Source organism: Dysidea avara, chromosome 1 (genome assembly GCF_963678975.1).
Source record: "Dysidea avara chromosome 1, odDysAvar1.4, whole genome shotgun sequence".
Taxonomy (NCBI): domain Eukaryota; kingdom Metazoa; phylum Porifera; class Demospongiae; order Dictyoceratida; family Dysideidae; genus Dysidea; species Dysidea avara.
This window is the reverse complement of record NC_089272.1, coordinates 63,621,494-63,648,190: the sequence shown is the minus strand read 5'-3', so window position 1 is coordinate 63,648,190 and position 26,697 is coordinate 63,621,494. Positions and strand designations below refer to the sequence as shown.

The following is a 26,697-nucleotide window of genomic DNA, read 5'->3' as shown; positions in this document are numbered from 1 at the left end:
ACCAATGTGTATCCTTGTATTATAAATGAATAAGTAACACAGATTCATTTATCTTTTGTAGTTAAACTAGTACACAGTTGTTAATGTCCCAGTGTACCTAATAAATACGATCATCCTTTTGTATTCTCACTGCAGGAACAGCTAGTGAACTACCCTGTCCAGTTGGAACATATAATCCAGATCGTTCAGGTGCCAGTTTGGATGACTGTCTACCTTGTGTGGGTGGATACTACTGCTTGGAGAACTCTACCACACCCACTGGCCCATGTGATCCTGGTTTTTACTGTCCTACAGGTATCAATAACGGTCAACTGAACAAGACAATTGGATCATATGGACCACAGCAAGTGGCATGCCCTGGGGGCACCTATCAGTCTAACCATACAAGTGCTACTCTTGATGATTGTATTATATGCCCTGCAGGCTTTAGCTGTGTTGATGGTACTAGAACACCTCTGCAATGTGGCCTTGGGCATTATTGTCCTGCTGGGTCTCCATACCCTATTCCATGCCCAGTAGGAACAATTGGACCCAATGTAGAGATGGAGGCAGAAGAAGATTGTCAGCCATGCCCTGGGGGTAGATATTGTGATTCACCAGGACTGGTCACAGACCGAGGCCCCTGCGATCCAGGATTTGTTTGTTACTCAGGTGCTAATAGCTCATCACCAACAGACGGTACTACAGGTGAAGTGTGCCCTGCAGGAGGATACTGCCCTACAGGGTCATCTGAGAGTCGTTCATGCCCTCCAGGCACGTTCAGCAACACCTCTGGGGCATCAAATACATTTGACTGCCAGCAATGCACCCCAGGATTCTACTGTGCTAACAGCCGTTCTGCGTCCCCCACAGGCCCATGTGAAGCTGGATATTATTGTGTGGGTGGGGCTAACACGTCCATGCAATTTGTAACTCAACCCGGTCACTTCTCTGTAGAGGGTTCTGCCTCACAGACTCCATGTAGTGTTGGTACATGGATGAATCAAGAAGCTGCAAGCCAGTGTTATAACTGTACAGCTGGATACTACTGCCCTGGCCATGGAAATACAGAACTTACAATATGCCCTGCTGGATTTTATTGTTTAGAAGGATCAGATGATCCTCTTCCTTGTTTAAATGGCACCTACAGTAATCAGACGAGATTAGAGTCCCCTGATCAATGTACTCCATGCCCTCCAGGCATGTATTGTGCTACTGGAGGCCTACAAGCCCCTGAGGGTCCATGCAGAGCTGGACATGTTTGCTATGGTGGCTCCAGTTTGCCTGCTCCTGTGTTCTCTGATGAGGTGACATTTGGGGATATTTGTCAACAGGGTAGCTACTGCCCTGAAGGGTCAGGATTTCATCGTCCATGTCCAGCTGGTACATATTCCAGTGCCCAAGGGCTTGAAGATGTTTCACGGTGCATAGCATGCCGTGGTGGATTTGCTTGTACAACTGATGGACTTACTGAACCTGATGAAATTTGTGCAGCTGGATATTACTGTGAATCAGGAGCCAGCTCTCCTACTCCTTACAATTCTACAACTGGTGGCATATGCCCTGAAGGTAGTTATTGTCCAGCTCAGTCTAGTAGCTCCAGACCATGTGAACCGGGCCGCTATGCTAATAGTACAGGAAGCTCACAATGTTTGCTGTGTCCTGAGGGGTCCTATTGCCATGTTGATGTCAGCATAACACCTGTGATATGCCCTCTGGGGTATTACTGCCCTCAAGCCACTGGTTTGGATTACAGACCATGTCCTGTTGGAACTATCGGCACAAGACCTGGACTGATTTCAGAAAGTGATTGTGAAACATGTCCTGCAGGAGAATACTGTGAATCACCAGCCCAATCATCCAGTACTGATAACTGCTCTGCAGGGTATTATTGTACTAGTGGTGCAACCAGCCCCACCCCCAGTTTGTCTGGCACAGCTGGACCATGTCCTTCAGGGAATTATTGCCCTGAGCATTCTGGCTCACCTACTGTGTGCCCTCGAGGTACTTACTCCCCTTCAGAACTTAACCAAGCCATTGATGATTGTCTACCTTGTACACCTGGGTATTATTGTGATTCGGCTGGTCTGTCATCTCCCACAGGGCTCTGCTCTGCTGGTTGGTATTGTAGTAATGGTAGCAGTGAGGCTAGACCAACTGGTAGTGTTTCTTCTGGTAGTGGAACAATGTCATTTACAGATGAAGAAGTTGGAGGAATCTGCCCTGAGGGTCATGCTTGTGTGGAAGGAAGTACTCAGCCAGTGCCATGTGCTGCAGGCACTTATGCTAATATCAGTGGTAGTTCTTTGTGTCTGCCGTGCCCTATAGGGTTTTATTGTGATGGAGCTACTGTGGATCCTTATGACTTCCCTTGTTTACCTGGTTATTACTGTCCTGAGGGTACTGCTTACAGCACACAGTACCCATGTTCTGCAGGCACCATTAACCCACTATCACATAGTGCCTCACAAGTGTCATGCATTCCATGCCCTGTAGGGTCATATTGTAACACTACTGGCTTGTCAGTAGTGTCTGGTATATGTTTGGCAGGATCATTCTGTGCTGCTGGGTCAACGTCTGAAGGAGGAAGAGCTTGTTCAGCTGGACATTACTGTCCCTCAGGTACACTACTAGAGTATGATTGTCCCCCAGGCATGTACTGTGCTGGAACAGGAAACTCTGAACCAACTGGTAATTGTAGTGCTGGATACTATTGCATCTCTGGAGCTGCCACTGCCAGACCTACTGATGGTGTAACTGGTGGAATATGCCCTAGAGGGAGCTATTGTCCCTCAGGTAGTTCAGAAGGAATCCTCTGCCAACCTGGGAGTTATGGAAATGTTGAAGGTGCAGGTAATGAGACTGATGGTTGTTTTACATGCCCTGGGGGTTATTATTGTGAGGGCATTGGACTTGTTACTCCCTCAGGCATATGTGATGCTGGCTTCTATTGCCCAGCTGGGCAGATTACTAGTAATTCATCCACCTATGTTTGTCCGAAAGGTCATTACTGTCCAGTACAAAGCTCCCAAGCAATTAGCTGCTCTCCTGGTACATTTCAGAATCAAATTGGCCAATCAGAATGTCTGGTGTGCCCCAGTGGATACTTTTGTACAAGTGCAACAGTGAGCTACAACTCATCAAACTTATGTCTACCTGGTTTTTACTGCCCTGAGGGGACTCAACACTCACAACAATTTCCATGTCCATTAGGTACATATAGTAACATCACTGGACTATCTAATATGTCATCATGTTCATTGTGCCCTGGAGGCCAGTACTGCAATCAGGCTGGTATTACTGAACCTAGTGGGATGTGTGATGCTGGTTACTTCTGCCCTGAGGGCTCTCAGGTTCCAAATCCTATTGACAACTTTTGTGAGGCAGGTTTCTACTGTCCTAATGGAAGTAGTGAACAACAAGTTTGCCCCCGAGGCACATATAATCCAGAATTTCAGCAAACATCATTAGAAGGCTGTTTGTCATGTCCTGGGGGCTCTTACTGTGCATTTGAGAATGCTACTGAAGCTACTGGATTATGTGAACAAGGATATTATTGTCCTGCTAATAGTAATGCTCACAATAGCCAATGGTTACGCTGTCCAGCTGGTAATTTTTGCCCTGAAGCTTCTGATGCACCGTCACCTTGCCCCATTGGAACGTTTTCTAACACCACAGGCCTCAATTCCTCTGCTGGCTGCTTGCCATGTACTGCTGGCTATTTCTGTGATGCAGAAGGTTTGTCATCACCTGTTGGACTGTGTCAAGCACGTTATTACTGCCCTGAGGGCTCATCATCAATGACAGCTGAGCCATGTACTGTAGGTAACTACTGTCCCTCAGGTTCTGTGCAACCTGTACCATGTATTGATGGTACGTACTCTAATGTACCTCTGTTGGAAGAGTGTGTAGTGTGTCCTGATGGTTTCTATTGTGTGTCCACTTCTATACAACCAATACAATGTCCAGCTAGTTATTACTGCCCTAGTGGAACTGGTAACAACACCCAGCCATGCCCCAGGGGTACATACAGTGCTTCAACAGGTCTCAGCTTTGAATATCAGTGTTCACCATGCCCTGGAGGCATGTACTGTGAAGAGGAAGCCCTTCTAGCACCATCTGGTTTATGTGCTGAAGGCTATTATTGTACACTTGGAGTGGATACATCAACACCGTCATCACTAACAAGTAACAGTACATGTCTTAATGGTAGTAGGGGCATAGGTGACGTGTGTCCAATTGGACACTATTGCCCTCAGGGCTCTGTTAATTCCATAGTGTGTCCAGCTGGTAACTACAGTAGTGTAACAGGGTCAACATCTTGTCCACCATGTCCAGCAGGAAGGTATTGCCCTGAGGGGACTACAGATCCTAACAATTACATGTGTCCAGCAGGTCACTATTGTCCTGAAGGAACGCCAACCAGTAATTCCTTCCCCTGCCCCCAGGGGACATATAACAATGTCACAGGATCTACAATGTCTTCATCATGTTTGCTGTGCCAGAATGGAACTTATTGTGAGAATGAAGGACAAGCAAGTTACACAGGTTTATGTAGTGCTGGTTACGTGTGTTTTGAAGGATCATCAACAGCTACACCATCTCGGTTCAGTAATGTAGGAAGACCTTGTCCAATTGGTTACTACTGTCCTGAAGGCACACCATCAGCTGTCTCTTGCCCTCCAGGCTACTATTGTGATCGAGAATTCCTTTCCCTCCCACCAGGAGTGTGTCAAGCTGGTCATTATTGTACTGGAGGAGCATCAAATCCTACCCCTACTGATGGCACCACTGGAAACATTTGTCCCATTGGGAGTTACTGTCCTGCAAACTCTTCTATACCTACTGCATGCCCTGCAGGCACATTCAGCAACAACACAGGAAATGGTGATATCACTGAGTGTGACCCGTGCACTCCAGGGTACTATTGTAGGGATCCTGGTCAGATTGCACCAACTGGTATTTGTGATGCTGGGTTTTATTGCCCTTCAGGGGAAAGTGTTCCATTTCCTACTGATCATATCTGTCTTGGAGGTCACTACTGTCCTGCCAGTTCACCTGAGGCTATAAGATGTGAACCAGGAATGTATCAAGATGAGACTGGGATGGACGAGTGTAAAATGTGCCCTGCAGGCTATTACTGTGACCCCACTATTGCACCAGTGACTTTGTTTGATAACTACACTTGTCCATTTGGTTATTATTGCCCTGAGGGTACACGATACTCAACAGAGTTTCCTTGCCCTGTGGGTACATTTAACAACCAGACACAACTTGTCAACGAGTCTCAATGTTTGTCTTGTTTACCTCGCTATGCTTGCACAACACCAGGCTTGTCAGAACCAAACATGTTATGTGCTGCAGGCTATTACTGTAGATCAGGAGCTGCTAGTGTACAGCCTAGGCAAGGAGATGATGCTAACCCATGTCCATCAGGTTTCTACTGCCCTCAGGGTACTGCTGATCCAATACCCTGTGAACCCGGCACATACAATCCCAGTATAGCAAGAAGGATGTTATCTCAGTGTCTCAATTGCTCAGCAGGGCATTATTGTGGCTCCTATAACTTGAGTGCTGTAGAAGGACCATGCCTTGGGGGATATATCTGTGAGACTGGAGCTGTCACACCCATTTGGGAGGTGTGTCCTGTTGGTCATTACTGCCCTCAGGCTACACCACACCCACAACCATGTCCAACTGGGACGTTCTCTAATGTAACTGGATTGATCAATGATTCACAATGTACTTCATGTCTTGAGGGTACCTACTGTGGTATAGCAGGAGCATCGAGTGTCACTGGTGATTGTGAGGGTGGTTATTACTGCCCACAGGGAATGAACGCACCCACCCCATCATTGTTTACTTGTCCTATCGGCTACCACTGTCCTCCTGGTAGTGCTACACCTGTACCATGTTCTAGTGGGAGTTATACTAACACTACTGGTTTGTCAGAATGTATCACATGCCCTGGAGGATTCTACTGTCTTTCCGTGAACAACACTATTAGTACTATTGGCACTAATGTTTCGCCTGGTTTGTTTAGATGTCCAGCTGGTTATTTCTGTCCTGCAGGTGTGGGTGTTGGTTGGATACCTTGTCCTGAAGGCACATATAGTTCTGTTGAAGGATTATCAGAAGAGGATCAATGTTTGCCTTGCCCTGGAGGGCACTACTGTTCTGGGACAGGCATGGTAGCTCCAACTGGTGTGTGTGCTATTGGGCATTACTGTATTAGAGGTGTGAATATGGCTACTCCAAGTACTAATTTTAACCAGTCATTCTGTCTTGAGAATCGTGCTGACAATTTAACATGTGAACAATGTCCTCAGAGTCATTTTGGAGTGGGTGACCTCTGCCCCCCAGGGCACTATTGTGCAGCTAACACTTCCATACCCTTAGGGTGTCCGGCCGGTACATATACTTCATTGTATGGCCAAGGAAACTGTACTACCTGCCCTGAAGGCTATTACTGTCCTGCCAACACAACAGATTATAGTGTGTTTGTGTGCCCTTCAGGGCATTACTGCTTGAATGGTACACAGTTTAGTACTCAATATCCCTGTAATCCAGGATATTATAATCCTCATAAGCGTTCTACATCTCAAGACAGCTGTGTGTCTTGTCTGCCTGGCAGCTATTGTCTTGGTTCTGGTTTGAGTAATGTTAGTGGTAATTGTAGTGCAGGATGGTACTGTTCTGGTGGGGCTGCTTATCCTAACACCACCAGTAATGGAGGACGTTGCTCACCAGGCTATTATTGCCCTTCAGGGTCAAGTGAACGATTGTTGTGTCCACCAGGATCTTATTGTAGTGATTACACATTAGCTGAACCTAGTGGAGATTGCTCAGCTGGTCATTTCTGCCCTCAGGGCTCTGTTACATCAGCACCATCTAGTTCTTCCTGCCCTCGGGGTCATTACTGCCCTTCTGGCAGTGGACAACCTCAGCCATGCCCTCCAGGCACATTCTCAGCTGCCACCCACAATCAGAACATCACTGATTGTTCACCATGTACTGCTGGTCAATACTGCAGCAACTATAGTCTTACAGCTCCTACTGGACCATGTGATCCTGGATATCATTGCCCTTCAGGGCAATCGTCACCTACCCCTGATGATTACATTTGTACTGTTGGTCATTACTGTCCTGAGGGATCACCTATGCCATTGTTGTGTCCTTCTGGTAGTTATCAGAATCATACTGGTCAGTCAAACTGTTCCGGGTGCCCTGAAGGTCATTTCTGTGACAGCACAGAATCAATTGTCATCCTTGGACCGGATACTGTGTGTCCCTCAGGTTATTTCTGTCCTCCAGACTCTCCAAGAAATGTCAGTAACCCATGTCCAGCTGGAACATACAGTAATGAGACTGGACTGGCCTCATCTACACAATGTACAAGTTGTGATGCTAGATACTATTGTGATACTGCTGGATTGACAGCCCCTTCAGGGTTGTGTAGTGAAGGTTTCTTCTGTAGAACTGGTGCATCTAGCCCCACCCCCAGTCAGGGTAGCAATGCAGACATCTGCCCAGCTGGATCATACTGTGCTGCGGGCACTTCTGAACCATCTCCATGCCCTGCTGGAACATTCAGTTCTGCTCTTAAACTATCTAACCAATCGGATTGTGTTCCCTGTACTGCTGGTGATTACTGCCAATCAGTTGGTATGACAAGCACTTCTGGACCATGTAGTGCTGGTTATTACTGCCCTCAGGGCTCCACCTCAGCCAATCAAGTGCTCTGCCTTGAAGGCAGTTACTGTCCACTCCAATCGTCCCATGCTATGGATTGCCCAATAGGTACTTACTCCAATACTGTGGGTCTTGAAGCAGCTGATAACTGTACAACATGCCCTGAAGGCAACTACTGTGGTACCACTGGATTAATAGAACCCTCAGGCAATTGTTCAGCAGGATTTTATTGTCCCTCTGGGCAAAGTAGTTCTATGCCATCACAATACATCTGTCCAATAGGATCATTTTGCTCTGAGGGTGTTGCTATCCCATCGACTTGTCCAGATGGTTTATACACAAATCAGAATGGATCAGATTCATGCTCACAATGTCCTGCAGGATACTACTGTACTAATGGCCTCATCACATCATTGTGCCCAATGGGATTCTACTGTCCTTTAGGAACAGGTTTGAATTGGTTGCCATGCCCACATGGTACCTATAACAACCAAGTTGGTTTAAATGATTCTGATTTGTGTACACCATGTGACGGAGGATCTTATTGTAGTGAACTGAATGCTACCATGGTTACAGGAAGTTGTAATCGTGGTTACTATTGTACTAGAGGTGTGGATACCCCAACACCATTGAACTATTCAGTAACCATGGAAACATGTTCAGATTTCATTGGAGGGATTTGTCCAGTTGGTCATTTCTGTCCTGAGGCTAGTATTACACCCACACCCTGCCCAGCTGGAAGCTATAGTAATGAAACTGGATTATCCACCTGTTTACCATGTCCAGCTGGTTTCTTCTGCCTGCTGGGTGCTATTGACTACCAAACACAACCATGTCCTCGAGGCCACTACTGCCCCGAGGCTACACAATACTCAGCACAACATCCATGTCTAGCTGGAACTTATTCTAATAGTACTGGTCTAACAGCTCAGTCACAGTGTCAACAATGCCCTCCAGGGTATTTCTGTGGTGTAGCAGGTCTGACAGGTTATGAGGATAGTGATGGATTAACTTCAGGATTGTGTTCTGGTGGTTATTATTGTACCCTGGGGTCATCTTCTGCTACACCAAGTTCTAATGTCTCTTATGGTGGAGAGTGTCAACCAGGATTTTACTGTCCCCCAGGCTCTAGTCAACCACAACCTTGTACTCCAGGATTCTATTGTAGTTCACCTCGTTTGTTATCCCCTGAAGGTGACTGTGATCAGGGTTTCTACTGTGCTAATGCTTCTGTTACTAATCAGCCATCTGATGGAGTTACTGGTGACAGATGTCCTCAAGGATATTTCTGTCCACAGCAAAGTTCCCAGCCATCTCCGTGCCTCCCAGGAACAGTGAGCAATCGATTTGAAAATGTAGCAGTGAATAATTGTGATTCTTGTCCACCGGGAATGTTTTGTGGTGAATACCATCTTATAGTGCCTTCAGGCCTATGTGGGAGTGGTTATTATTGCCCTGGAGGTCAAAACACATCGACACCAACTGAATATGTATGCCCCAGGGGACATTACTGTTTATCAGGACAATTTGAGCCAACACCTTGTTCATCTGGTGAATATCAAAATCAACAAGGACAGACGAGTTGTCAGGAGTGTCCTGCAAGTTACTACTGTGATAGTACAAGTGGTGGTGTAAGTTCATTGGCTGGATTGTTGTGTCCCCCTGGTTATTATTGCCCTCAGGCTACTACCAGATCAACAGAGTTTCCATGCCCTGTAGGTACCTATAACAGCATGACTGGTTTGTCTAATGTATCTCATTGTGCATCCTGCCCTGCAGGACAGTACTGTTTAGAGCCGGGGAGCACTGAGCCCACAGGTCCTTGTCTTGCTGGTTTTTATTGTGTTGGTGGAGCTGAAGACCCTACACCTACAGGGTTTGAGTGCCCGAGGGGACATTACTGTCCTAATGGAACTGACACTCCACTTCCTTGCCCTCAGGGAACGTACAACAGCATTCTACAGCTAACAGCAGAGTCAGAGTGTTCCCCATGTACTAGAGGAATGTACTGTAATGATACTGCACTTGTAGCCCCCTCAGGGGAATGTGCTGCGGGCTATTATTGTAATGAGAGTTCAACTAGTAACATTGAACAATTGTGCCCTCAAGGTTATTTCTGTGAACAAGGCACCCCTGATCCCCAACCTTGTCCTGTTGGCACTTACTCCTCTACTGAAGGATTACACTCTGTGGGTCAATGTATATTGTGTACTCCTGGATATTTCTGTGAAGGACTTGCACTACTTGAGCCCTCAGGAATTTGTGACGATGGTTTCCATTGCCCTAAGGGATCTCCTAACTCACGACCATCCAACTACTCATGTCCTGTAGGACATGCTTGTCCGTCTAATTCATCAACACCTATTCCTTGCCCTGAAGGCACTTACAACAACCAGACACATTCAACTGACTGTTACACATGCCCTGCAGGATTTTATTGCCTCGAGGGACTCTTAACAGCTCGTTGTCCCCGAGGGTTTTACTGCCTAGAGGGTACTGGTTACAATTGGATACCATGCCCTGCTGGTACCTACAGTAACAATTATGGATTGAGCAGTGACGTGGATTGTACTTTGTGCGATGGTGGAAGTTATTGTGATCAAACTAATGCTACTACAGTGTCAGGAAGTTGTTTACCAGGTCACTATTGTTTACAGGGTAATACCCGTCCTGATCCAACCTTCATCTCAGGTTCTGACGTTGGCTCTGGGTTACCATCTTGTGTTGGTCTTAGTGAAAGTCTTGATAAAGGTGGCCTGTGTACTATTGGACATTTCTGCCCTGTGGGTACTACAACCCCTCAGCCATGCCCCGCAGGCACTTATGGCAACACCACTGGCTTGTCTTTGTGTATACCATGTCCTGAGGGTTACTACTGTTTACAAGGCAGTGCTACATATGAAAACACCCCTTGTCCAACTGGTCATTATTGTATAGAAGGAACACAATACCCTACACAGTCTCCATGTACTCCAGGAACATATAGTAACATGACTGGCCTGGGCTCATCATCAGAATGTTTACCATGCCCTGGGGGCTGGTATTGCGAAGGTTATGGACAGACTGAACCAACAGGTTTATGTTCTCCAGGTCATTTCTGTGCATCTGGTGCAGCAAGTAGTAGACCAAATGCTACATCAGGTGGAGGTGGTCGTTGTGATAGAGGGACCTATTGTCCTGAAGGTTCATCATCTCATATCCCTTGTACAGGCGGTAGTTATTGTGCAGTGGATGGTCTTAGTTCTCCATCAGGTGTATGTGATGCTGGTTACTACTGTACGCTTGGCTCCAACACAGCCACACCCATTAGCTATCCTGCAGAAGTTGGTGGTGCTTGTCCTGCTGGTCACTACTGTCCAGCAAACAGTTCCAGCCCCACCCCCTGTCCTCCAGGTACCTACAGCAATGGCATAGGAATCCAAAACATCTCATATTGTCAACCATGTACATTGGGATACTATTGTGATGTATACAACTTGACTGCTCCAGTTGGGATGTGTAGTGATGGCTATTTTTGCCCTGGCAGTCAGACCACACCCACACCAAGTGATCATGTATGCCTCCAGGGTCACTACTGTATTAGTGGGTCACACGAGCCAATCAGATGTGAATCTGGTAGTTACCAAGATGAAACAGGTCAGCCAACTTGTAAAACATGCCCAGCAGGTTATTTCTGTGACAACACCATGTCACCAGTGACATTATACAACAATTCTATATGTCCTGAAGGTAGCTACTGCCCCAAGGGTACAAAATACTCCACCGAATATATTTGCCCAATTGGAACATTTAGTAACAGAACTGGTCTACAAAATGAGTCCCAGTGTAACCAGTGTTCCCCAGGAATGTATTGTGCAGAAGGAGGGCTCACTGCCCCATCTGGAAATTGTTTTGCTGGTTTTTTCTGCCTCAGGGGAGCCTCATCTCCTACTCCAATGGAAGGTAGCAATGCTAACATATGCCCTGAAGGATCTTATTGTACTAATGCTACCACTAATCCCGTTTCCTGTCCATCTGGGACATACAGTAACAATACAAGACTACAAAGCTCAGATCAATGTACACCATGTACTGGAGGACAATACTGTGATGCCCCAGGGCTGACTGAACCAGCTGGATTGTGTTCCCCTAGTTATTATTGCCCTGAGGGTAGCTCTTCATCGATGCAGGAAATATGTCCTCCTGGTTTTGTGTGTCCTGAGGGAACTCATAATCCAATGGGTTGTCCACCTGGCACATATTCCAACCACTCAGGACTTGTTGAAGCTAATCAGTGTACCAACTGTACTGAAGGATCTTACTGTAATGGAACTGGCCTGACTGAACCTTCAGGGCCTTGTTTACCAGGTTTTTACTGCCCCGAGGGTACAATCTCGTCCACTCCAATAGAATTTGTCTGCCCTATGGGATCATATTGTCCAGGAAATACTCCTGTACCAATCACTTGTACTACTGGAACATTCACTGACATAGAACAATCTTCACAATGTTCTTCATGCCCTGCAGGCATGTACTGTTTAAATGGTCACATAGAAAATGATTGTCCAGTCGGTTACTACTGCCCTGAAGGCACTGGTAACAACTGGCTATCTTGTTCTACTGGTACTTATAGTAATTCTACAGGATTAGCTGCAACAGCTGATTGTAAACCATGTCCTGGAGGCTATTATTGTGATGGTACAGCACTGACTTCTCCAACTGGATTGTGTAGTGAAGGATATTATTGTACCTCAGGCAGTCCTGTTTCCACTCCTACTAATTATAGCTTGAATGTGACTGTTAATTCTTGTCTTGAATGGCCTACAGCAGTTGGTGACATATGTCCCTTAGGGCATTATTGTGTTGTAGGTAGCGCAACTCCTGTACCATGTGATGCTGGTAGTTATGGACCTATTGAAGGATTAGATGAATGTGTACCTTGTCCATCTGGTTACTATTGTTTAGCTGGAGCTTCTAGCTACTCTGACACTGTGTGTCCCTCAGGTCACTACTGCCCTGAAGGCACAGAACATTCAACACAGTTTCCCTGTCCACCTGCCACCTTTAATCCAACATCACGTGGCTTCAATGAGACATCTTGTGAGCCGTGTACTTCAGGTAGTTATTGCAGTGGAGCCGGACTATCTTCCCCAAGTGGCTTGTGTGCAGGAGGGCACTACTGCAGTGGAGGAGCTAATACCAGTACCCCTAGTTCTCTACAAGATGGTGGTGGTCGTTGTGATAGAGGGACCTATTGTCCTGAAGGTTCATCATCTCCTATCCCTTGTACAGGTGGTAGTTATTGTGCAGTGGATGGTCTTAGTTCTCCATCAGGTGTGTGTGATGCTGGTTACTACTGTACACTTGGCTCTGACACAGCCACACCCATTAGCTATCCTGCAGAAGTTGGTGGGGCTTGTCCTGCTGGTCATTATTGTCCTGCAAACAGTTCCAGCCCCACTCCCTGCTCCCCAGGCACATACAGTAACAACACTGATAACATAGCAGTGGCCAATTGTCTTCCTTGCCCTGTGGGTATGTACTGTGGACAACATGGACTAACATACCCCGAGGGATTGTGTCAACCTGGCTTCTTCTGCCCTGGAGGTCAGCTGACTGCTACCCCTACTGAATATCAATGCCCTGAAGGTCATTTCTGTTTGGAGGGATCACCCATGGCTTCCCGGTGTTCATCTGGAACATATCAAAACTCAACCACCCAAGATTACTGTTTAACATGCCCTTCAGGGTATTTCTGTGACAGTACACTACTACCTGTTGTTTCATTAGCTGATTCATTGTGTCCTGCTGGAAGCTATTGCCCTGAGGGAACAGAATACTCCATACAGCATCAATGCCCTCCAGGAACTTACAGTAATGAATCAGGTCTATCACAAGTGACCCAGTGTACTGCCTGTGACGCAGGGATGTATTGTCCATTGTTTGGCCTCACCTCTCCTACTGGACCATGTCATGAAGGATATTATTGTATATTGGGGGCTAATTCTTCTACTCCTGATCAAGGCAATGTGGCCAACATCTGCCCTCAGGGACACTATTGTCCTACTGGGACTGATGTTCCATTAGTTTGCCCAAGGGGCACATTCAACCCATTACCAATGGCTACAGAGTTATCTAATTGTCGTCCATGTACTGCAGGCCAGTACTGTAATGATTCGGGTCTTGATCAACCATCAGGTGATTGTGATCAAGGATATTATTGCCCTGAAGGATCTACCAATAGTTCATCAGTTATCTGTAGTAGTGGTCACTATTGCCCTCCAGCTAGTGACCGCCCTTTACCATGCCCCAGGGGTACATATTCTCCTGGTGGTGGTCTTACGAATGAGTCACAATGTTTATCATGTACCTCAGGAAGTTATTGTGCTGATGAGGGACTTACCGAAGTGTCTGGATCATGTGATGGTGGTTATTATTGCCCAGGAGGGAACACACAATCTAATCCAGAGATGTTTACCTGTGATGCTGGTTTAGTCTGCCCTCAAGGAAGTTCTGCATCACGCTCATGTAGTAGTGGAACATACACTAATCAAACTGGACAATCAATGTGTCAACAATGCCCTGAAGGGTTTTACTGCTTACCAGTGGATATTAGTAACATCACATTAGCTTATCAATCCTGTCCAGCAGGTTATTATTGCCCTGCAGGCACAGGTGCTAACTGGCAGTCATGTCCATTAGGTACATACAGCAATACAACTGGTCTGTCAACTGAAAACCAGTGTACTCCATGTCCTGGAGGATATTATTGTAATGAACTGCACTCTACTGCCCCAACTGGATTATGTAATGCTGGATATTACTGTAATGTAGGATCAAGTCAACCTGAACCATCTAATGTTAACACAACTGCTGATCCTATCACTGGGTCAAGTGGTGATGGGATGCAATGCCTGCAGGCATTCCCTACAATCATCACTGGTCAGTGTATTGTAGGGCATTACTGCCCTCAGGGATCATCACTTCCTGTTCCCTGCCCTAACGGAACTTACTCATCAACCACAATGTCTGCAATTTGTAGCACATGCCCTGAGGGATACTACTGTCCTGAGGCTACTATTAACTTCTCTGACTACCCATGCCCTCAAGGATACTATTGTGAAGAAGGGGCCCAATTTGCTACAGAGTATGCATGCCCTATGGGGACATTTAACTCAAACCCTAGAGCTACTAACATCAGTGATTGTACTGCATGCTTACCAGGACACTACTGTTCTAGCACAGGACTAAATGATACAACAGGTTTTTGTGATCCAGGATACTATTGTGTTGAAGGAGCTATCAGTCCTCAACCTATGGACTCTCCTTCTGGTGGAAGGTGTGATGTAGGAGAATATTGCCCTGAGGGATCATCAACACCCATGTCATGTGATCCAGGATTTTTCTGTGGTACTACAGCACTGGCCAATGTGTCTGGATCATGTGAGCAAGGTTTTTATTGTGTGGGTGGAGCTGCAACAGCAACCCCAACAGATAATATCACTGGTAATGTGTGTCCACAAGGGAACTATTGTCCAACACAATCATCAATTCCATTCAGGTGTCCTGTAGGTACTTATCTTAATAGAACTGAAGCCATTAGTGTGTCAGATTGTATTCCTTGTACTCAGGGATATTACTGCAATGATGTAGGCCTTGCTGTACCCACTGGCCTGTGTTCTTCAGGATATTATTGTCCACTTAGCCAGAATTCATCTACCCCTTCAATGTATGTTTGCCCTCTGGGTAATTTCTGTGAAGAAGGATCAGCAAGTGCTACTAGATGTCATTCTGGTTATTATCAAGATGAAATAGGACAAGACAGTTGTAAGCTATGCCCTGCAGGTGTGTATTGTAACAGCACAATTGAAGTGATCATAACATCATCTGGAACAGAATTATGCCCTGAGGGATACTACTGCCCTCAAGGCACAGAATACTCTCGTCAATATCCTTGCCCCATTGGAACATACAATAATATTACAGGACTACAGAACTCTTCTCAGTGCAGTCCATGTGTAGGAGGGTATTACTGCCCTACTGCTGGCCTCTCTTCACCATTTGATCAATGCAATGCTGGATACTATTGTAGAAGTGGAGCAACATCAGCATCACCTAACCAGGGTTATGATGCTGATGTGTGCCCCAGGGGATCATATTGTCCTAGGGGTACAGCTGAGCCTTTGCCTTGTCATACTGGAACATACAGCAATCAGACTGGTGTTCAGTCAACATGTCAGAATTGTCCTGCGGGAATGTACTGCTCTTCTCGTGGCCTCACTGAACCAACTGGTATATGTAGTGCAGGATATTATTGCCCCAACTCTTCCATCAGTGATACTGAACAAGTTTGTCCTACAGGGAGCTACTGTCCTGCTGAATCAGCTACACCTACTGCTTGTCCTGTGGGAACATTTTCTAGTGATGAAGGACTTCACAATTCATCTCAGTGTTGTCCATGCTCTCCAGGAATGTACTGCAACTCAACTGGTCTTACCACCCCATCAGGAACATGTTCACCTGGTTATTATTGCCCTACAGGCTCTCCTACTGCTACACCTGATGAGTATATTTGTCCTGTAGGGCTGCATTGCCCCGAGGGTAGAAGTGATCCACTACAATGTCAACCAGGCTACTACACTGACTTTACTGGAGCATCTATTTGCTCAATGTGTCCAGCTGGCTCCTATTGTGTTCCTGTTAGTCAGCATAATGTCACTCTACGTCGTAGACCATGTCCTGCTGGATTTTATTGTCCTGCTGGTACAGGGTGGGACTGGCTACCATGCCCTCAGGGAACGTATAGCAATGAAACTGGATTGGGTAGTGATGCACATTGTTTGGATTGCCCTGGAGGAATGTACTGCTCTGAGTATGCAGCAACAGAGCCCACTGGTGATTGCTGGGCTGGTTTCTATTGTGTGTCTGCTGTAGACAGGCCTACCCCTCTGCCAGAGAGTTATATTGTTCCACCGTTTACTATGCTAGGATCAGGACTGATGAATTGTACACTACCGGACTATCTGGGGATGCATACTGGAGTAGGAGGTTTGTGTCCACCAGCTCATTATTGTCCTAATGGCACCAAGACACCTCAGGGCTGCCCTAGTGGAACATATAACATGCTGTCTGGTCAAGATGAGTGTTTTGCATGCCCCAGTGGATTCTACTGTCCTGAAAACACATCTGATTTTACTATCAACATTTGCCCGTCTGGTCACTATTGTGGGGTTGGTACACCTCATCCATATGTCAACCCTTGTCCCATTGGAACATTCAATGCATTGGTTGGACAGCACAACATCTCTTCATGTATCTCATGCCCCAGGGGCATGTATTGTGAAGGGGAGGGGCTGAACTCTACATCAGGTAACTGCACTGCTGGATGGTATTGCATTGAAGGATCCAGCTCAGCCACACCCCCTGAAGGATTGTGTCCTATTGGTTCATACTGCCCTGAAGGAACAATGTCAACTATCCCATGTGATCCGGGTATGTATTGTCCCACTGGGGGATTACCCTTACCAACTGGTCAGTGTTCCTCAGGATATTATTGTATACTAGGATCAGACACTGAAACACCAAATGAGGAATCGACTTCTGGAGGTCCTTGTCCAGCTGGTAATTACTGCCCTGAGGGGGCACATCATCCTAACCCATGCCCTCCAGGCACATTCTACAATTCCACACATGCAGTTAACATCATAGATTGTATTTCATGTACTGAGGGTAGTTATTGTGAAGGTTATGGGCTGGCCATCCCTACAGGACCTTGTCAACAGGGCTATTATTGCCCTGAAGGGCAGAATGTGTCTAGTCCCTCGGAATATATTTGTCCCATTGGATACTATTGTCCTGGAAACACTGCTCAGCCAATTGCTTGTGAGTCAGGAAGTCATTCAAATCAAACTGGCCAATGGAACTGTTTTATTTGTCCATCTGGATATTATTGTGACAATACTGAAATGGTTACTATCTTGTCTTCATCTCACCTTTGTCCTCATGGTTATTACTGCCCCCAGGGTACACGATACTCCATGGAATACCCTTGTCCCATTGGAACATTCAACAACAATACTGGATTACACAACTCTACACAATGCCAGCCATGTTCTAGTGGATATTTCTGCCCTACTGAAGGATTAGTGCAGCCTTCGCAACTATGTGCTGCAGGGTTTTTCTGTTTGTCAGGAGCCACCGTTGCTTTCCCTGATCAAGGCACTAATGGTAGTGTTTGTCCAGCTGGTAATTATTGCCCTCAGGGCTCTGGTAACCCAACTCCCTGTCCAATTGGATCATTCAGTAATTCAACTCGTTTGTTCTCATCCAGTCAGTGTAAACCATGTACTGCTGGTGATTACTGTAGTTCTCCTGGTATGACCACAACATCTGGTGCCTGCCAGAGTTCCTACTCCTGTCCAGAGGGCTCATCTTCTCCAACACAAATCTCCTGTCCAGCCGGACACTTCTGTGAAGAAGGATCATCATCGCCGACACCTTGCCAGGCTGGAACCTACCTTAATTCTACCTTGAATGGTCACAGAAATGACTGTATACCTTGTACTGCTGGTAGTTATTGTAACACATCAGGATTGATTGCTCCCACTGATGACTGTAGAGCAGGGTACTATTGCCCTGAGGGCTCAACTACTGATGATAGTGTAATATGCCCTGTAGGCTATCACTGTACTACAGGTAGCCCTACACCACTGGAGTGTAGTCCTGCATCATATACTAATCATACTGGTGCTACCATGTGTGTTCCATGCCCTCAGGGTTACTATTGTGTACCTGAACTTGTTAACGTATTGGGTGTGGGGTATTCACCTTGTCCAAGTGGTTATTATTGCCCTGAGGCTACTGGATTTGACTGGCCATCATGTCCAATAGGGACATACAGTAACAGAACTGGTTTAGTGAGTGTAGAAGAGTGTACAACTTGTGATGGAGGAATGTATTGTCCAACTGAAGCAGCAATAGAGCCACTAGCCAACTGTAGTGGTGGGTACTATTGTACTGTGGGTAACTGGAGACCTGATCCTTATATGGAGTCAGTACAATGTGATGTTACAGGTAGTGGGGACACTGGAAGAAATAACAGTAACACTGTTGGAGCTATTTGTCCTGTTGGACATTATTGTGAGCCAGGATCTGTTCAACCCACCCCTTGTGCTGCAGGCTATTATGCTAATGAGACTGGATTGTCTGCTTGTATTACATGCCCTGAGGCATATTACTGTCCACTACAGACATCTGATTATACAACAAATGTTTGCCGTCTTGGCTACTTTTGTCCTCATGGAACCCGAGACCCTTATCAATACCCATGCCGTAAGGGAACGTTTAACAACAACACACTGGGACGTAGCAATATGTCATGTACACCCTGCCCTGGGGGTATGTACTGCTCTTCTGAAGGATTGTCGCTACCTACAGGACTGTGTAATGGCGGATGGTATTGCCTGGGGGGATCAGAGAGTGCTACACCATCTGTTGAGTCTCAAGGAGGTGTGTGTCCTCCAGGAACCTTCTGTCCAGTTGGATCATCATTCCCTATTAATTGCACTGCTGGGGAATTCTGTTCTCAGTCTGGCCTCACAACACCAAATGGAAATTGTACTGCTGGCTATTACTGCCCTGAGGGTAGTATGTCTGGCACACAAGAGCCCTGTGATGTTGGTACCTATTGTCCAGCTGGTAGTGGTCAACCTGTGGAGTGCCCTCCAAGTACTTATCTTAATTCTACTCTCAATGATGAACCATCAGATTGTCTTAGTTGTCCACTAGGGATGTACTGCCAGTTATCAGGTGCTAGTTCACCTACTGGATCATGTGATGAAGGCTATTACTGTACTGGAGGTGAAATCTCATCAACACCACCTGAAAATTTGTGTCCTGCTGGTTATTTCTGCCCTAGAGGAGCATCTGAACAACGCCCCTGCCCTGCAGGCCAATACCAACCATCTACTGGTATGGCATCATGTTCAGTATGCCCTGAGGGGTATTACTGTGACCCTAGCGTTGATGGACCAGTAATATCATTTGAAAACTATACTTGTCCAGCTGGGTACTATTGTTTAGTAGGTACTCAGAGTCCTTACCAATATCACTGCCCCCAGGGCACGTTCAGTAATGTTACTGGTCTGACTAACATCAGTCAATGTCAATCATGTCTTGGAGGTTATTATTGCGGGGAGGTGGGGCTGGTTGCGGCCACTACACCATGTGCTGCAGGCTACTATTGTCGTTATGGTTCTGACATAGCCACACCCACTCTGGGAGATCATGCTAATGTTTGCCCACCCGGTAGCTACTGCCCTCAGGGTACCAGTGAACCTATGAACTGTCCTATTGGTACATACAGTGGAACACCTGGACGACATGATGTGATGGGATGTCAGGATTGCCCTGCAGGCATGTACTGTGATGTTGCTGGATTAACAGCTCCAACTGGCAGTTGTACTGAAGGATTTGTTTGTAGAGGAGCAGCCACCAGCCCAACCTCTGAGATCTGCCCCTCAGGTTACTATTGCCCTAATGGGACCACTTCACCTCAGGTTTGCCCTAGAGGAACATTCTCCAACACAACTGGATTAGCTAGTATTGATCAGTGTACATCTTGTACTGGTGGACAATATTGTGATGGAACCGGACTGACTATGACATCAGGACCCTGTTCAGCTGGTTTTTACTGCCCTGAGGGTAGTAGTGTTTCTATGCCTGAAGAGTACTACTGTCCAGCTAGTATGTATTGTCCTGGAGGTACATCAAGACCATTAGAATGTGCTGCTGGAACATTCACTAACACCAGTAGAATGGACACTTGTTTAACATGTCCTGAAGGCTATTTCTGTGTACCAATCTATGGTGATAATGAATCACTACCAATTGTTCCCATTAATCCTACCTTGAATGTCTTACCTTGTCCACGTGCTCATTACTGCCCACAGGGCACTGGTAACAACTGGATGAGATGTCCAATAGGGACATATAGTAATGATACTGGATTACAGAATGTGTATGAGTGTGTACCATGTGACCCAGGGATGTTCTGTGCTAGCACTGGCCTCACTCAACCTACAGGACAATGTGATACAGGTCATTATTGTACACAAGGCAACTATCAACCCAACCCCACTATTAATATCTCCATCAGTGATCTGTTACTGAACTGTCCTGTACATCAAGTTATTGGAGGTATGTGCCCAGCTGGCTCTTATTGCCCTCAGGGGTCATCCATATCACTCACATGCCCTGAAGGCTATTATAATGATATTGGAGGACAAGAGGATTGTTTTGAATGCCCAGAAGGTTTCTACTGTCCATCAAACACAACTGATTATACTACTAACATTTGTCCTGAGGGATACTATTGTCCACCGGGAACTAACCATTCTACACAGTATCCATGTCCTGTGTCAACATACAGTAATTATACTGGATTAACTAATGTATCAAGTTGTCTGTTGTGCCCTGAAGGAATGTACTGTGAGACACCAGGTCTCAGTAGCCCTTCAGGCAATTGTTCTGAAGGATATTATTGTATTGAAGGAACATCAGTATTTACACCATCAACAGGATTATGTCCTCAGGGAAGTTATTGCCCTTCAGGTTCCCCACGTCCTACTCTATGTGAACCAGGACAATATTGTGGTAGAGAAGGACTGTCATCTCCCAGTGGATTATGTCAAGAAGGATATTATTGTACCTCAGGGGCCAGTAGTCCTATTCCATCTGACAACATTACTGGTAACATATGCCCTGAAGGGAATTACTGCCCTGAGGGGTCACCAATACCTCTTCCATGTGAACTAGGTTACTTCTTACCATACGAAAGAGCATCTAATATGTCTAGTTGTAAGCCATGTTCCCCTGGTCAGTATTGTGGAGGTAGAGGACTTGATTCCACCACTGGTCCTTGTGCTCCAGGTTATTATTGCCCCTTAGGGCAGTATACTCCAACACCTGACAATCTACAATGTCCACTTGGTCATTTCTGCCCTCTAGGCAGTATCCAGCCAAGTGCTTGCCCTGCAGGCAGCTATCAAGATGAGATGATGCAGTTGACGTGTAAAATATGTCCTGCAGGCTTCTACTGTGACAATGAGACCAGCCCAGTTGTATCGTATGCATCATATATTTGTCCTTCTGGCTATTACTGCCCTGAGGGCACTTACTATGCTCAACAACACCCTTGTCCTCTAGGCACATTTAGTAACCTTACAGGTGTCAGTAGTGCAGGAGGATGTGCCCCATGTGGCGGTGGTAAGGCTTGTGATGAATATGGACTAACTGAAGACTCGACTGAATGCTCCGCTGGATACTACTGTCGTTATGGGATCAACACTACCACACCTGATGACACAGATATGGGAGGTGTGTGCCCTGAGGGTAATTATTGTGAGCAGGGTAGTGACACTCCAGCAAGGTGTCCTCCAGGAACTTATAACAACAGAACTGGACTACAAATGATCAGTGAATGTTCACAATGCCCCTCAGGCATGTATTGTGATGATTATGGATTAATACTTCCATCAGGATTATGTACAGAAGGATTCTATTGCCCTGAAGGTTCATCTAATGCTAGTGGCATTGTATGCCCTCGAGGAAGTTATTGTCCCACAGGCAGTTCACACCCTACACCTTGCCCAAATGGGACATACTCACCAATGTACGGTTTAGTAGAAGAGATACAATGTCTACCTTGTACCTCAGGACAGTTTTGTTCACTACCTGGATTAGAGACACCTCAGGGACCATGTTTAGCAGGCTACTATTGTAGTGGTGGTAATACTGTACCCAACCCAAGTGATGGAATATGTCCAGCCGGCCTCCATTGTCCTCTAGGGAGCTCCTACCCCAGACAATGTCTACCAGGTGCATATACAGCTACTAGTGGTCAGGGAGAATGTGACATTTGTGAGGAAGGATTTTATTGTTTACCAGTGAGTGAGAATAATGTAACTGAAGGTCATGTCATGTGTACAGCTGGTTTCTACTGCCCTGAGGGCACGGGATATGACCTCAGGCCATGCCCCATAGGCACATATGGTAATACAACAGGACTGTATAGTGTACAACAGTGTGTGGAGTGTGATACTGAGATGTACTGTGATCGTGTAGGCCTGACAGCTCCAACTGGACAGTGTGATCCTGGATTCTATTGTACTATTGGGAACTCTGTACCTAATCCACAAACTAGTACTAACTGTCAACAAGTGTCATCTGGATCAGGAATGGGAGATGATGGTTTGTACATGCCTTTACAAGTTGGAGGAGTGTGTCCTCAGGGAAGTTACTGCCCCCAGGGATCATCACAACCAATACCATGTCCTCCTGGGGAGTTCACTAATATTGAACAACAATCAATATGTAATCCATGCCCTGAAGGGTACTACTGTGAACAAGCTACATCAGACTACACCATGTTCCCATGTCCCCCAGGACATTATTGTGTTGAGGGGTCTATGGCACCGGAGCCATGTCCATTGGGTACTTATCTTAGTGTAGAGAGAGGAGTGAACGAGTCATCTTGTCTACTGTGCCCTCCAACATATTATTGTGACGTGTTAGGACTATCTGTATTAACTGATGACAGGCTGTGTTCTCCAGGATGGTATTGTGTAGAGGGTGCTACAAGTGCCACACCATCTCCCCCTCATGGTGACATATGTCCTATCTCTTACTATTGCCCAAGAGGCTCCTCTTCTCCAACAAACTGCACAGCTGGTTGGGCTTGTACCACTAGTGGTCTAGAGTCACCAGACATGATATGTGCCCCAGGGTATTACTGTACCTCAGGTGCAGCTAGTCCATTACATATGGTGTGTCCTCCTGGATATGTATGCCCTGAGGGTAGTGCTACACTCACCCCATGTGATGTAGGCTACTACTTGCCTGTTGAAGGTGCTTCTAATATTTCTCAATGTTTGAACTGTTCTGAAGGAATGTTTTGTAACTCTTCTGGCCTAGCCAGGCCTAGTGGAAGTTGTAATGCAGGTTATTACTGCCCTGGAGGTCAAGTTGTTCCTGATCCAGATGATTTCAGGTGTCCACCTGGACACTACTGTCGTATTGGAGCTTATGAACCAACAAGATGTGATTCTGGTTTCTACCAACCAGACAGTGGCCAAGAAGATTGTGAACAATGTCCATCATCTTATTATTGTGACAACAGCCTCACTGCTGTAGTGTCATTGATTACTGATCTACTCTGCCCCACCGGATATGTCTGTCCTAATGGCACACAGTTTGCTACACAATATCCTTGTCCTAGGGGGATGTATAACAACATCACTGGTCTGGCTTCACAAGACCAATGTACTAGCTGTCTTGCTGGATATTATTGTAGTCAAGCTGGTCTATCACAACCTGAGGGTGAATGCTACGAAGGTTACTACTGCCCTGGAGGCAACACTGATCCTAATCCTGAGCAATTTGCTTGTCCTGTAGGTCATTACTGCCCCTCAGGCAGTGATAAACCAACACCATGCCCTGGAGGAACATACTCTTTAGCTACCCACACTGTCAATGCTTCCTCATGTCCATTGTGTGCTCCAGGAAGATACTGCACAGGAGAGAACTCCACCAATATCACTAATACTTACTGTAGTGCTGGATATGTGTGTCTATCAGGTGCCTATGTGTCATCTCCCATAGATGGTGTAACAGGTTATGCTTGCCCTCGGGGACATTACTGTGTGGCAGGAGCTACAATTGAACTAGCTTGTCCTGTTGGCACTTACCAACCAGATGAAGCTCAAGAATTCTGTCTATCATGTCCTGTAGGTGAAATATGTCCAGAAGAAGGTTTAAACACAACTGAGAATTGTCCCACTGGATATTATTGTAGTAGTGAAGGTATGTCTGCTGGTGATCCCTGCCCTGTGGGTACGTTTAGTGTCGTTACTGGGCTTGTCAACATGACACAATGTCAACCGTGCCCTGAAGGGCAATACTGTAACGTATTAGCAGCCACTGCTCCTACTGGTAATTGTTCCAGTGGATATCTCTGTCTGTCAGGGGCTACCAGTCCTGCCCCTAATGATGGTATTAATGGACCTTGTGATGCAGGTTTCTACTGTCCTGAGGGAACATCTTATCCCATACCATGCCCTCCAGGCACAATGTCACCATACAATATATCATCAGGAGAATTACTCAATGGATCACTGTGTATTGTTGATGATAATGTTACTGTATTTGGTGGCCTGGGGGCAATTGATGAGTGTCGACCATGTGTTGGCGGTCACTATTGTCAGTTACCCAATCAGACTGCACCAACAGGGGTGTGTAGCCCTGGATATTATTGCCCTGATGATGTCATCATAGACACGCCCACTCCAGCTGGTTACGAATGTACAATTGGTCACTACTGCCCCCCAGGGTCATCAACCCCTCAGGCATGTCAACCAGGCAGCTACTCTAACAGTACAGGACTGGATGTGTGCTTAACATGCCCTCCAGGTAGCTATTGCCCTGCAGGTAGTATTACTCCAATAGAGTGTCCATCAAGATCATTCTGTATAGAGGGGTCATCATATCCCAGTTATTGTCTTAATGGTACATACACTGAAGACAACACTACTGGATTACAAGCTGCTGGAGAATGTCTACCTTGTCCAATAGGTCAGTTCTGTGTAGCTGGTGAGATTGCTGGAGTATGCACAGCTGGTTATATCTGCTACTCTGGTAATGGTGTACCTAACCCTGATGATAGTCAGCCAGAAATAGGAGAGCCATGTCCTGAAGGATACTACTGTCCTGCTGGAACACATGAACCACAGAGCTGCCCTCCAGGCATGGTTATTGATGGTAATGGAGCTCCTAGTGTTGACAACTGTGGTGATTGTCCCATAGGAAAGGTGTGTAACCAAACATCAAGTAGAGCAGAGTTATGCCCAGGTGGCTATTATTGTATAGATGGTATAGCTATTGCTTGTCCGATTGGCACCTACACCAACACTACTGGTGCCTCAAACATCACAACCTGTTTGACTTGCGAAGCAGGTTATTTTTGTGACAGTGTAGGTTTAGTAGTATATGAACACAACCCATGTCCCCTTGGGCACTATTGTGATTATGGTACTATTGTACCAGTGGAGTGCCCTGAGGGGACCCACCGTAATGAAACAACTGGAGGAAATATCACTGATTGTTTTCCATGCCCTGCAGGATTCTATTGTCCAAACAATGCTACCATTCATGCCATATCATGTAATGCTAGTTCTTCATGCCCTGAGGGGTCAATATATCCCCTTACCTGTCCAGCAGGATATTATTGTCCCTTACCTGACGTCCGGCTATCTTGTCCATCTGGTTATTATTGCCCTGAGGGCTCTGTTGACTTCACATTGTGCCCTGAGGATCATTACTGCAAAGGACCTAATTGTACTGGTAGCCTTGAGGGTGAACGAGGAGCAGACAGACCTCTGATATGTCCCCTAGGCTACAGGGAGCCATTAGGCCTTGGAGAAAACTTTACAAGAGACTCACTGACATCAACATGTGAAGCATGCCCTCCAGGCTCGTATGGCAACAACTCAGAACTGACAAGAATATGTTTACCATGTCCCCCAGGACATTATTGTACTGGAGGTAGTGTGATTGGGGAGGTCCCGGTGTTCAACTCATCCATCTGCCCTGTAGGACATTATTGTCCTATTAGTAGTTCAGAGCCTGTGGCATGCCCTGAGGGCAGTTACAACAGTCTGGAGGAGCAGGATTCAGATACAGCATGTCTGCCATGTCCACTACACACTTACACTTATGTCCCTGCACAATCTGCTTGTCTCAACTGCTCTAGTGGAGCAAGTACTAGCAGTGTTGGATCTACTAGCTGTGTATGTGCTGGAAGGAACAGACAATTCCAGGTGAGTAGCGGTTTAGTTGTGTTACCTCCCTTTGAAGCTTAGAGGTGACCAAAACCTTAATAATTAGCATGTATGCGTTGAAATGTGTTCTACCTTAGAGTCAGATTTGATTGTACAATGTATCATTTCTTTATGAGATATATTTATACTACTGTATGCATATTTTATTGAAGCT

The 26,697-nt window shown here is 46.1% G+C and overlaps 1 protein-coding gene across 1 annotated transcript in view; it reads left to right on the top strand.

Moving 5' to 3' along the window:
* The window catches only part of LOC136240708 (uncharacterized), a 58,972-nt gene that overhangs the window by 13,039 nt on the left and 19,236 nt on the right, over nucleotides 1-26,697 (top strand). Inside the window, exon 15 of the mRNA XM_066031741.1 lies at nucleotides 136-26,522. Within this exon, the coding sequence (XP_065887813.1) occupies nucleotides 136-26,522 (26,387 nt within the window). The remainder of the gene's footprint in view (nucleotides 1-135; nucleotides 26,523-26,697) is intronic.